Below are 14,138 nucleotides of genomic sequence, written 5' to 3'. Positions count from 1 at the left end.
ACGTATACTGTAACTCCAAATATTGTAGTGTTGAAGCCCACTGGCTTCAGTTTCATCAGGGCACCTCAATGATTTCTCATTCCACTACTACTCAAAGTCACACTCACTTCGCCTCTAGAATTCAGCCTCTGTGATGAGGTCTGGTACCAAGTTGATCGTGAAAATCTTGAAGTATGTACTGGTGACCAAGCTATTGGTGAGTGAGTGCCATTTGACAACGCCCTCTATCACTTTGTTGATAATTGAGAGTGGACTGAATGGATGGTGGTGAGGTCGGATTTATCCTTCTTTTAGGATATATTTGGGCATTTTCCAGATTGTCAGGAAGATGCCAGTGTTGTAACCATACTGAAACAAATTAGAGGCCTGACAAATTCAGTACTACAGCCAGAATATTACCTTTTCCTATAGTGTTTGCTACATCCAGTTGTTATGCTGAATTCCCACTACTCTTAGAGACTCATCACTCACAACTGGTGAAAGTAATTGCAAGGAGAATGTAGAAGCTGTCACACCGTGCATAGTATCCTACATCCATGAGGTAACTAATATCAGTCAGACTTGTGGCTCCTTTTGCTTTCAGCTCCCCCCTCTCCATCAATCCCTGTGATCGTTAGTCCTAGGATCCCTCTATATTCCCAAGTTGTCATCCTGTTTCAGGATTTTGGAATGAATCAATTCCTGTTTCTAAGATTTGACTCTCTCTTATTCGGTCTATTCCTCTCCAATGAAATGGTTCCATATTGATAGTCCAGTCTAGATCCAACATATATCAGCTATATTGTAGCTGGTTGCCATAGTTTCACCCCCATTGTCCAATTCACCAATTGTGCAGCATCCTAGTTAGTGGTACTAATCCAATCAGATACAGTGAATCGTGGAATGATTGCTCCTGATCGTTCATACAAAAACATTTCCCCTCCACCTGAGTTTGAGGGCCAAGATTCTTCATGCAGCTATTTCTGTCTCAACCTACAGTAGGTTTCTAGTTCTATTACCCATAGTAATAACTAACTCCTCTACCTGTTGGTGAGGTCCTAGATACCACTGGATATATCTTAGTGCAGACTCATTAATTCTTATCTCAATACAACTAGATAACCACTGTATGTAGCTTCAATTCATTAGGTTCTTAAAATGTCAGTAAAACACACAAGCTCCTGAATTCACAGCTGCTACTTAGAGAGGCTGAGAGAATGTTAAAGTCTTTGTTCTTATTTTTAATCAATCCTGCCAAAGCATTTGACTTTTTGACTCAAAATCATTGGTAGAACTTTGAGCCTTTTTGATATTTGCAGAGATTTTATTGATTTAGCTCCTGAGCTTTAAGCAGACCTCTCCACAATTACTGAGGATAAGAAGGAAAGGACCAGTCCTATCCCAAGAATGTGGTGTACCTTTCTGTAGCTGATGGGATGATGATCCATAGAGGCTTGTCGATGCCCAGATGACCAGCCAGATCTGTTCTGAGTTTATCCCATTTAGCAAAATGCAGTGTCAAATCATATGGTGGAATGTATCCTCGGGGAGAAGGTGAGACCTGTACCTTGAAGACTGCGTGTGGTCACTTCTACCTGTGTTGTCCTGAGTTTTTGAAGCTGCTTAATCCATTTGAGTTTATCCTTTTCGTGTTTGAATGTAGGAGGTGATATCTGAGTGATATGTTGAGTCATTTCAGAATGCAGTTAAATGTTAACCACATTGCATTTGGAAATGTACTTTCCTGGAAATTCCTAATTAATAGAACTAATTAAAAAGCTGAAGGAAACTGATTCCAAAGCTAATGGAAATCTTAGCATGTAAACTAAGATTTCAGGGTGCATCTGAAACAATGGTTTTGACAGGGGTTCCCAACCTCGGGTCTATGGACCTCTTGCTTGTTGGTATTGGTCCATCGCATAAAAAAAACTTAGGAACCCCTGGTTTAGACCATAGAGCATAGAACAGTACAGGCACAGTACAGCCACTTCAGCCATGATGCTGTGCCAACTTTTTAACCTACTCCAAGGTCAATTTAACACAACACTCCTACATAACCCTCCAGTTTATGTGCAGTTTTGAGTTAACTTTTCTTGATGAATGGACATGCTTCAAAGCTGCCTACCACCTTTTCAGCCAGTTCAAAACAGGAAATGTTAGTATACTGTTCATTTTAAAAATGCATCTTACCATCCTTTTCTTTCAAAAGGTATTCAAGGGACCATAGTGAAGTCAGATTTAATTTGATCCATGAATTAATTAAGTGACATAGCCAGGAGTTTTATAAAGTTACAGTGTGAGAAATGGCAGCAAGGTTTAATGGTCTCTGACACTTAAAGTTTAGATTTCTATTGGGACTCAAAGTCATTCCTGTAACCTCAGTAAAGAACATATAGAAATGCTGGAAAATATGGCATGAAGGGTAAACTTCTTGTGCAATGGACTGGTTATTGTAACCCTCTGACTTGTAGCATATCTCTAATCTTCCCCAAGCTGGTTTGATTAAAAGGATATTGAAGTGAGGCCACATACAAATCATTTTATTACTTTCCTCCATGTCCTGAAAGGCATTCAAATCAATTAACCCCTCAAGGCATAACATCTGGCAGAGATCACCAGTAGATATTTGCTGAGATTGTTTGCCTGTGGGTTTATGGACTATGTCCTCTCTGGGGGAACAGCATCTTAAAATGAGTTTGAAGGACATTAAAGTTGTTATCTCAGCATTTAGCATGCTTAAGTTTTGCAAAGCAGCAATTAGCAAAGTAAACAGGATACTGAACTACACTGTAGACATAAGAGGAAGTTTATTAAAACTCTGTAGTCTCTGCTCAACACGAAGGAAACCATGAAAACTTGCAGATGTTCTGTGATGACCAGGGTTGAATGACTAATCTACAAAGAACGTGCAAATTGGAGAAACCCCTGCTCTTTGGTTTTGAATATCAGTACGTAGAGGAGGAGGTGCATAAACTATAGGAAAGTGTACCCTAAGCATTACTACAAGTTTAGTTTAGGCAAGTTAACAGTCAAGACATCATAGGTAAGGGTCAAGTAGGAAGCTGGAGTAGGAGTACCATCTTTAAGTATTCTCCACCTTTTAGTTAGGACTTCTGCATCATTACCTTCTTGCCCAAACTTCATTTCAGTTGATTTAATTTGTGCCAAAATATCTGACGTTCTCATGAACTGAACACCCACAGCCCATGAGGGTAAAGAGTTCAAAAGACTTACAACTGTAAACTGAGAATCTCTTCTCCTCTCTGTGCAGACTGGTAGACTATTGACTTGAGATTGGGCATCCTAGTTCTAGACTTCAGCTAGAAAAAGAGTTTTGCATCAACTTCTTAGTCATAAAAATGTTGTAATTTCAATCAGGGCACTCTTCATTCTTCTAATACAGACAAATTCGACACATCCTTCCACAACTCTATCATTGTTGGAATCAACCTCACCAAGCTTTCGTACGTAACTCCAAAGGTAAGTACAGCACATCATTTTTTAGGTTAGGAAGGAAAAATGTACAGAATACTCCAGATGTGATTCCGCAAAAGTCTTAATTAATTACATCCTGATAATACAAAGAATGATAGCCTCTGCTGAAATATTGCATTGTGCATGTCCAGTAATTCTCTTTGAACTTAGAGTTTTACTTAGGGCATAAGCCACCAGTGAATAGTGAGTTACTGTCATTTACGTCTGATTGCACAGAACTAGGTAGCCAGGTACTCCGAGCTTGGTGCTTGCAAATAGTTTGTTCATCAGGATGTGGGATGAAGGAAAACCAAACATGAAGAAGCAAGCTGGAAGTCAGGTAGAGATTTATTTATATGTGTAAGAGGCAGGAAAAACATAGATAGGGTTGCAAAGATGACAATGCTTTTTCACTGGTATTCACTGATGTGGAGGGATGATGGGCAATGTGAAGGATTAGTCGAGTGAATACACAACTATTCTGGAACATATTAGTTTCAGGAGGGAGGACGTGTTAAAGACATTGGGACACATTAAATCCCTAAGCCATGGTCCGATCTATTGCAAGATGCTATGGAGAACAAGAAAATAGATTGGCTTTGATGGAGATTTTTACATCTTTGTTAGCCTTGGCTAACATACAGCAAGATTGAAGGATAGTAAAAATTGTTTCCTTATATAAAAAGAGTAGTGAGAGTAACGCAGGAAGCTGTTGTCCAGTGACCCTTATATCAATAGTAGGGAAACTGTTGGAAAAAAATTTCTAAGAGGTAGGTTGTAAGTTCCCTTGCAAAGGCATTGGCTGCTTAGTAGTGGTAAGCATAGTCTTGTGCGGGGGAAATCTGACTGAGTGTCCTGAGAAAATCACTCAGAAAACTGAAGCAGTGTAGTAGATGAGACTTACATGGACTTTAGCAAGGGTTTAACCTGGTCCTTCACAGTAGGCTGGTCCAGAGGTTAAAACTCATGGGATCTGATTGACTGAGCTTTTGATTAGGAAACTGAAACAAAACTGGCTTGGTGATCAGAGGCAGATTGTAGTAGTGGGGGTTAGTTTTCTAGCTTAAAGTTATTGGGTGCCAGAAGAGGCAGTGAAGGCAGATACCAATACGATATTTAAAAAGCATTTGGATAGGAAGGGAGTGGAAAGACCTAAGGCAGGATTAGTGTAGATAGGGATCACGGTAATTGGTTGGACTGAAAAGCCCATTTCTGTGCTGTACAGCTCTATGATTGTCACGGCCTGAGGAAAACATCTATTCTTTAGTGAATAGCTCAGCTCCTTTACATATGGTATCATTAATAGGCTCACTACTGACTAACCGATGAGCTGGGTTTTATTTTGTGGAACCATTAGTGCATGCACTAATAAAATGCTTTATGAATTCAATTAAATGACATGAAGGGGGTGTTAAATTCAGTGCTGTGATTGTTGGAATGCCAAACACAGAAGAATTAACCTCACTGTTAGAATTGAGACAGATTTAATTTGATTTAGATTTCTTTTCAAATCTGCTACAGTTTTAAATTTGGAATGATCCATCTTCATTTCCTTGTCAGTTTTGACATGCCATTTCTAATATTTGATTGGAACTTGAGGGCGTTCCACAATATTATGAATACCCAGTGTAAGCGAGTGACTTGAGGGCGTTCCACGATATCATGAATACCCAGTGTAAGTGAATGACTTGAGGGCGTTCCACGATATCATGAATTCCCAGTGTAAGCGAGTGACTTGAGGGCGTTCCACGATATCATGAATACCCAGTGTAAGTGAACGGCTTACTCACATAAATGAGTCCTGAGAAGTAGCGTTCCCTCAGATTATGCAGCACTGAAGCTTCATTCAGGCAAGTCAGTTCAGCCATGTCCTCTACTTTAGAGAACTTTGGGGGATTCATCTTCTGGATATCATCTTTGTTAAATGTAACTTTCTTTCCATTTTCCATCAATTCAACCACAACTTCGTCCCCCTTTTCATCCTTAACGCTTGCAGCTTCGAAGCCATTGCGATCTGAGGGCACCCAGACTAATTTCTTCGCAGCCCAGTCAGCCTGAGCTAGTGTACTGCATATGCTTTTGTCCACAAAGAGAAAGGCATCAGCATCTCCAGCCTGGCTACCAGACTTCTGAGCCATTATGGCCTAATGACCTGTCAAAAAAAAAAGTTATTTTCATATTATTCCATGATTTAAAACCTAACCATAGGACTATATAAGAATAATTTTATTTTTTTTTTCTTCGCAACCTTGCTCTTAATCTGGCAAAAACAACTTAGTTTAAAACCAGTGGGATTTTTCACCTGATTTGTTTCAGTGAAGCAGACAGTATAATTCTGGTTTGAACTTGTCTAAACAGGCACGGCTTTCAAATTAGTCTCAGATCAATCTCTGTAATGTTATGACACCATAATTCATTTTATCTACTAAGTATTTTGAATATTTTATACATTTGTGTCCTGCTTTAAAGGAGTGCCCATTATGTTATCAGAGTATGGTGGCCACACCAGTGCCAATGGAAAATTAGAGAAATGGTTGTATAAAGATGGCATAAGTTTGTAACACTTCCTACCTCTTAGCCTACTTAATCTTAAACTGCTAACACTGCTCCTAAAATAACAAGAAAAATATTTCAAAGTACCAATTTTTTTATTGTACTGATACATTATTGTCTAATTTAGAAGGCAATAAGATTCTTGATAAGCAAGTGCAAAAATAAAGTGCTCAGAGTTTGAAAAAAACTCAGAATGGGATTTATTGTCCAAATAAATTGTGCAAATTCAAGTTCCATTCTTTAACAGTTTTGTTTTGTAAGCCAACAACCTTGGTCTTGCAGTGGTGTCTGCTGGGTTAAGTGACTGAATAACTTAAAAAAATATATCTAACAGCCAATGTCCTTTGAAGAATTTGTATGTTTTTGGAATGCAATCACATTTTTACAGAATGTATAGTTTCTGTAAATAAATATCATGCATTTGATTCTTGATATTAATTTGAAACTCTACCTTCAGATGAATTATACTGGCCAATGAAGGCTGCTCGCCACCAAATTCTCAAAGGCAATTTAAGGCAGGTATTAAGTGCCAACCTTGCCAGGGACACCCACATAACTTAAATGAACAAAAATTAACATTGATTCTATGGAATATGTATCCAGAATAGCTGCATAACTGAAACTGAAGTCATTGTATATGGTTGGACAAAATCAAAAGTATTTGTTTGGTTACAAATGTAGGTGTATTGTATAGAGTTTTAAATCTCTCTCTTATATATACTATACATTTCTGTAGACACTGCTTAATGCATATGGCCACTGTTTGACTTGTTCCCATACGATTTCAGCTCTCCGTTATGACTTGACCTGTTGAACTTCACTTCAGTATTTTGATAAACTAATTCATGATGGGGCCAACACAGGCAACAAGAAAATGCATGTGGAGTTTTACTGCTTATTTAAATGGAAAATAGTGTGTTTCCAACAGAGTTCTGACTCAAATGATCCCATTATGCTACAGGAATTGTTGATCTCTGATAAATTAACTCTTGCTTGTGCAGAATATATTTGATGTTTAAGGATGAGAAAATCTGCAGATGCTGGAAATCCAAGCAACACACACAAAATGCTGGAGGAACTCAGCAGACCAGGCAGCATCTATGGAAAAGAGTAAACAGTCGAAACTTTGGGCCAAGATCCTTCATTCTGGACAGCATATATTTAATGTCGTACAGATCCAGCAGGTGATACTTAAACCATGGTTTCATATTTTGTCCAACATTATTGTTTATAATCTGTAAATATTCCTCAAACACAGAATATATAATCTGTGTTTTAATCATCCATGCGTAATTAAAAGACCTTAGTTTTTCCTGTCTCTCCTCAATACTTGTAGCAATACCCCTTGGTATAACTTCAGTGAATCCATTTTGAATAACTCCTGCTGATTATTGAAGTTAATCAGCTCTCATCATTGAGGGTATTCCTCAGGCTCATTGACTTTCAGATACTTTATCAACAATTTTCTGTTTGCATAAAATCAGAAGTGCAAACTTTTGCTCTAGGTGTTTGCTTTTACAAACTATTCCTCAGACGGTGAAGCAATTCGTGCTTGCATGCAAGGCCTAAACAAAGTGTCAGCTGGTGAAGATAAGTACTAAGTTATACTTTTACATCACAAATTCAACACGATGTTCAATTCCAACAAGAAAGTCTCTGATGTCCCCCTGTAATTCAACCATTGTCAAGTCCTCTACCGACAATATTTCAGGGGTCGGGCAACTTTGGTGCAAAAAGAAAATTCTGATGAAAAGACATTGGCTGAAATGTTAACTCTGCCTCCTCTCTGCGCATTCGGCCTGACTTGGTAATGATCTCCAGCATTTCCTTGAGCAACACACAAGATGCTGGAGGAACTCAATGAGTCAGGCAGCATTTAATGAAGGAAATGGACGGCATGTTTCTGTTTGGGACCCTTCATTGAGAATGGAAAGAAAGAGCCCGTACAAAAAGGTTCAGAGAGGGGATGGAGCAATACTCGCATCTCAGGCAGTTTCTTGTTTTATTTCGGATTTCCACTAACTATAATTTTTCACTTTTAGATTTAAGAGCATCGACCTGAAGCCAGCGTATAAGGTATCAGTCTACTAAAGCAGGTTAAGGGCAGGATAATCTGTGACTCGCGATTCACCTCTGTCACAAAAGCAAATGGTTCAAAACAGCTTTGTGAATGAAGATCCATCTGCCTGCTCGAGTTTGCTTCCAATAATGCTCAAGAAACCCATCGTCATGCAAGATAAAGGTGCATTTAGTATCTTATCCATCACTTCAAATGCCCATCACCTCAACCTAGGCTGCAATGTGCATATTCAACAAAGTCCACTGCAAGCACTTTCTAACACTTCTGACATAATCTCCCTGACATGGGACTTCACCCAAGGACAACAAACAGTTGCCACATCTGATTTGCCTGCCACTCACATACAGTCTTGACTTTGTGAGCTTGCCATCATTAAGTATATTTAGGAATGGACAATAAATTAGTTAATGACAATATAATTGAAGTTTCTGTGCTTATTTTTTCTTACTTTAAATTTCTTTGGAGGGAGCATTTCTAAATGGAATAAGAATATGCCTTTTGAATGGTGTTTAAAGGGCAGTTATACTATGGCTGTTAGTGATGATAGTGATGGAAGCAGAGCCCATGGAGGTATTTTGCAAGCTTTTAGATAGACACAATCATTTGCAGAGAATAGAGGGATAGCTGTGCAGGAGGAAGAGTTTAATTGTGTTCTGTACAAAGGGCCTGTTCCTGAGTTGTTCTGTTCTATGTTCTAAGTGCTCAGGCAATTCGATATACAGTATAACCAATCACACCATTGCAAGACCAGTGGCCCGCTGCTGCCGGTAAGGAGTTTGTACGTTCTCCCCGTGACCCCGTGGGTGCTCCAGTTTCCTCCCACAGTCCAAAGACCTACCGGTTGGTAGATTGATTGTAAATTGGTCATTGTAAATTGATCCGTGATTAGTCTAGGATTAAATAGGGGGAACGGCCAGGGGGCGCGGCTCGAACGCTCGGAAGGGCCTATTTAACGCTGTATTCCAATTTTTAAAAAAAAAGTAAAATCACTCGCAATACAGTTACGTCTGCGCAGTGTACAATTCTGCTTTCAGTGGCGCTCTGTGTCTGTCCAGTGGGATAAATGGAAGTAAACAATTTTATTTCAAAGATGCTGTGTGAAGTTTGACAGTCTCTTGAAATGCTCGGTCCTAGGCTGGAGGTATGCAACCAAATGAATGCGGGACTGCCGACTGAAGAGCGTTTTACGATGTTAGGTCGGTGTTTCCACGTTAGTTATATAATGTACAAACCAAAAGTAGCGATGCAATTGCATTACTCGAAAATCAAAAGCTATAGGTGAATAACCAGGTATTACAGAAAAGTGTGTGTGTGTATGAACAATTCTGTCATCAAGCAGCAATTACGAGTGAGGTAAGATGCGAGAATCTGTGTTCTGGGATCTGCTGAATTCGATCCAACTTTGTCAACAAGCAGCATGCGAAGGAGATAGAAATCTACCAAAGTCTTAGTGCAGTTGAGTGCTTGAAATCTCTCAAAACTGGGAATTGTCCAGCAATATTACTCTGACACTAATCTCCGTTTTGAAGATATTCTGCTTCAGTGCCGCTCGCCCTCGCAAATTAGGAACACATTTTCAAGAATTGTTTGGAAATAAAATAAAGTACACCAAGAAACCACCGAGTGCTGAGAATACATGAGTAATATCTGACATGATCAAATAGGGGGAGTCGGATTATGCTGGGAAAGCGGAGTTTATGCCTCATTTGATTTTAACTGCACTTTTTAAAGGCGCCTGGGCTTCCGAAGTGTTCCCTTGGCTGTCACAGACTTAACTTGGTGCATCAGCGGAACTTTAAATATTTAAATCCCGTGATCTGAATGATATAGATTATAAACCATACCTCCACGCCGTTCGTTACCATGTATGGTTATGTTTCTACAAACTAGTGATTGCTGAGAAACGTAACAGTGGCGAGCTGCAAACAAATCGAACTGAACGCCTTTTAGGGAATAATGCAATGGGATGCTGGAGACTCACGTCAAACCGCTAAACAAGTGGCTTTTTAATCAAATAAGGATAAGCTCCCTGAGCAGCTAGTATAGCTTTCCGACCGCTGTTTAACTTCAATGTCATGGTCGCTTTGCTGTATTCTATGTTACAGAAATTAACAACTTAATCGAACCCTTTGACGGATACAGGAGTTGAAATCCCCAGTACCCAGGAATTCTTGTACAACCTGGTAGCACTTAGCAAGTACAATTTAAACGAAAGTCCGCAACATAACGCGTTAAATAAACTCAATTGCCGACAGATTATTTGCAGCACAGCAAATTGCGGATCCACACTTCAGTTATAATTTAAACCTAATTCTTCCTATCCCTGGAAGTATTGACGTCAATCTAATAAAGTGCATCAATTTGATTGGATATGGACAGTTTCAAACAAAGGCACTTTTAAAAATAAATGTTTACAATTTTCACCTCCTGTGAAAGATGATCGCACAGACTACACTGGAAAACTGGATGCAGAAAATTCTGCTCCATCTAACCACTCTGGGCATTGACTCAGTTCCGCCTTCCCTCGCTTACCTCACCCCCCTCCCCGCCTTCTCTCCGTTGCGTGGGTAACGAATGCTAATTTATTATTAGCATTAACTTATTTCTATTGTGTACACAGAGGACATTTAAGTTCCATTCCCATAGAGTTAATCTGAGGTCACATTGCCTAAATCGGATAGGTTTTAAAGAATAAACTTATTTGGAGTTTCTAAGATTTAATGCCAAGGACATGACGTACGTCTCTACGCTGTTCACTGTGTACATCTTAATTTCGGATTTACTCTGACCAGACTTGTCATAGATAAAATCTTCTCCTGCTGACGCTCTTAAATGAACGCTATATGAGCACCTGTGCTTACTACGTTCGTAATCGACACTGTCACTGCAGCGACCTGGTTAATGCTGGTTGTTCATTGCGCCTCTTTATGTGAACAGTGTTGATCGCCGTATATACTGTACATTATAACTTTTAATTATCCATATATCAGTTACTAATATCAATTATTAGTTCTGTTCCGAATTGCTTTCTACCATCACGAATTATTCATTTCTGGTATTTATTACCTCAACAATCATTGTATTAACTGTACTTTAGTATTCACCACAGCGTGTACTACGACTTTAAACCACATGCACATCACAGGATACCTCCATTTATTTAAGCTCTATATAAACTTAAATCTTCAAACACAAGAAAACCGATGTTTGTCCCGAAGACTTACTGGAGACTGGCTCTGTAGGAGAGCTGGTGGGAGTCCGGATGTAAATGCCCAGGAGAAGAGATACGCGCCTGCACACAGTGGGAAGAGACCGAGTAAGCGGTGCTCGGGATCCTCACTATTTAACAAGAGCGCGCGCACTAACGCGGGGCGGGGCTGCTCCTCCCATCCAAGACATTGTTCCAACTCGTCAAAGGCTTTGAACCTTTCGCTTATATCAATACTATAACTATTCCACATCTTCCCAAAATTGTGTGGAGATATATATATAATTGTCAAGTACTTATCGCGCATTTGCATTTATTTTATTTCCCAGTAAGTATAAATAACTTTAGAGTTGGTTTTGTTTGGTAGTCTTTATGCTTGCTTGCTGACATACACTATCTTTATTTCTAGTTTGTTGCCGTTAATGTTAAGGGGGTAACTGTCAAGACAATTAGTTTTTACTTTTTCAGTGACATCACCAGAAGTCCGGTTGCAAAGTCCCCCGATGTCTGTCTGGACTACGCGCTTCCTCCCGCACTGAGGTGCGTTCCCCTTCCTCTGTTGCCCACTTGGGCACCAGTCCAATGCTAAATCGTGTGTACTTTTGCGTTTTCAGCTCGCTTTCATCAAAAACCGGGCGAGGGCTGTGCCCAACCGCAATGATTGCGGAATGAGAGACAGGGAGCAAAGGTTACTGGAGCAGAAAGGGTAGGCTCCCCGCCAACCAGTCCTCGTATGGTACTCGGACACAGTTCATTGGAACAGTTAAGGTGGTCTTAGTGTGGTCCGGCAATAAGAAAGTACGGGAGTACTGTGAGAAGTGGAGGGAAAGAATGGGAAATAATGAAATGATGCCAGTCCATTGCACCCTGGCCGTAGTATCACTCTGTCCATTGCGTTTTGCTGCGTAACGTTTCTGATCGGGGAAAGACTCATAAAAGGATAAGTTTTCAAGGTTTTCCCCTCCCAGATGAACCGTGTGAATACATTACTGCCAATCACGGATAATTATATTTCGACTGTTAAAAAAATGGGCGTCCATTAAACTCTTGTGCATATCTAGTAAACCAAATGAAAGCAGGAACAGTGCTTGGCCTTGTAACAGAATGCGAGCCAGAGTAAATCCGAAAAAGGGAATATGGGATACGCTATGGAACTCTGTCAACATACCGGATATGAAACATTGCAACATCAGCCTGCTACTTAATATGGTTTAACTGTTTTAAAAGGACTTGACGCAAGTAATGTAAACTTGCAAGACAATACTGTATACTTTCAAAATCCACTGTTATCTTCCTCGTAAAGGGAATGCAGTATCACCTTGAAAAGAAGTAGCTGTGCTTTTCAACTCGATTCGAATTCGTCCATCAATTTGGACATCAATTATTTTAGCTTTTGTTGTGGTTTTTGTTATCAGCGAAATCTCTATGAGCCATAATCGCCCTGAGTCTCAAACATGACCATATGGGAAGACCTTTTGGCAGGGATTAATGTTAACAATTCCTCGGTGCATTTAAAGTCACGTCCTAAAGTTCCCATTCCGGTTGCATTTCGGAAAGCAGCGAACTTGCAACTCACGGCTTCTGTTCGCAAGCCATCTCAAGAGTGAGCCGGGGTCTTACATCTGGGGAAATGAACGGGGGAGAGGGATAAACTGTGCAGGCCGATGGGGCTTGTCTTCTATAAGCGATAACGGGAGAGGACTACTGAGATCATATTTGCAATGAACAGCGAGGGTTCCCTCTTTACACAGCCGAAATGTTGGAGGAACCTAGCAGGTCAGGCAGTAGTGTGCCTATGAAAGGCAATAAAGAGTCGGCGTTTCGGGCTGAGACCCTTCATCAGGGTACCCTGTTTCTCAGTGGCCAGTCTAAAACCACAGAAAAAGCTGCACCGAGAAAAAAACAAAGCCCATAATCTATGAGTGGCTATTTGACTCTCATCATTCAAATTTTTACCCACGTCCTTTTCAAATACTCGCAGTGATCCAGCATCCAGAGTAAAGATTTCCAGTCAGCTATCAGAAAAGGTCGTGGAATCAGATATAATTGCTAAGTTTTATAAGTATTTAGAGAGACATGTTAATACGCAAAACATATAAGGATACGGTCTTATTTTGGGCAAACGGGATTTGTGTTAAAAATACCGGTACGGACGTGGTGGGCCGAAGGACCAGATTCTGTGCAGTACAACCCCAAGAGTTTGCGACTTACATATGTTTCCACACCTGGGATCCCTTAATGTTCCTTATCGTTGTAATTATCAGGTCAGAATCAAAACTAAACAGATGATTCGTAAATAGTACGGTGGCTTCTTTTGTTTTTGCTTCTGGATATTGAAACAAAATCTAACTATTTATGAAGTTATTCAAAACATAAATCCTCCAAAGCAGCAACATCAAAGCAAACTCTCCTCGATGACATTTCGATCACGGCCTTAGGCGAGTTATGACGTTAAATTAATTGATCGAACTCTCCTACCAGGGTTAATCAATACAAATACCACCCACAGCCCTGCACCCCCCCCCCCACCCCCCAGTGTGGATCAGCACGCGGCATTTAGTTCTTGGCATGGCTTCGTTCAAAATGCTGCGCCAATATTCATGTATCATCCTGAAATAAAGTTCACGCTGTTAACCGGTGCAGTTGAGGTGGTAAGAAAGTAAGTTGCGAGAGAATAGAATGTCTCTGCAGAGAGAGAAACGCGGAATAGAGAGAAATAGGAAGGGAGTGTGTTATGTAAGATAACGGCAAGGAGATTAAATGCCTATTCTCATTTGGGTTTCCTCCCACAGGAAGCAGATATTAGCAAGAAAGTAATAGTTACCAACATGCTAATATCGGTTT

At 40.1% G+C, this 14,138-nt stretch overlaps 1 protein-coding gene across 3 annotated transcripts in view; it reads right to left on the bottom strand.

The window, feature by feature from the left end:
- LOC140203068 (myosin-11-like) overlaps nucleotides 1–11,414 on the bottom strand; it is a 137,761-nt gene extending 126,347 nt beyond the window's left edge. For all 3 annotated transcript variants that reach the window (XM_072268826.1, XM_072268827.1, XM_072268828.1), the window contains exons 1-2: nucleotides 11,311–11,414; nucleotides 5,244–5,605 (exon numbers count right to left, since the gene is read on the bottom strand). In XM_072268826.1, the coding sequence (XP_072124927.1) occupies nucleotides 5,244–5,591 (348 nt within the window). In that variant the 5' untranslated portion in view covers nucleotides 5,592–5,605; nucleotides 11,311–11,414. The remainder of the gene's footprint in view (nucleotides 1–5,243; nucleotides 5,606–11,310) is intronic.
- Between the last annotated feature and the right edge of the window lie 2,724 nt (nucleotides 11,415–14,138).

The sequence above is a fragment of the Mobula birostris genome, chromosome 9 (assembly GCF_030028105.1).
Source record: "Mobula birostris isolate sMobBir1 chromosome 9, sMobBir1.hap1, whole genome shotgun sequence".
Lineage (NCBI taxonomy): Eukaryota > Metazoa > Chordata > Chondrichthyes > Myliobatiformes > Myliobatidae > Mobula > Mobula birostris.
This window is presented reverse-complemented; position numbering and strand designations above follow the sequence as displayed.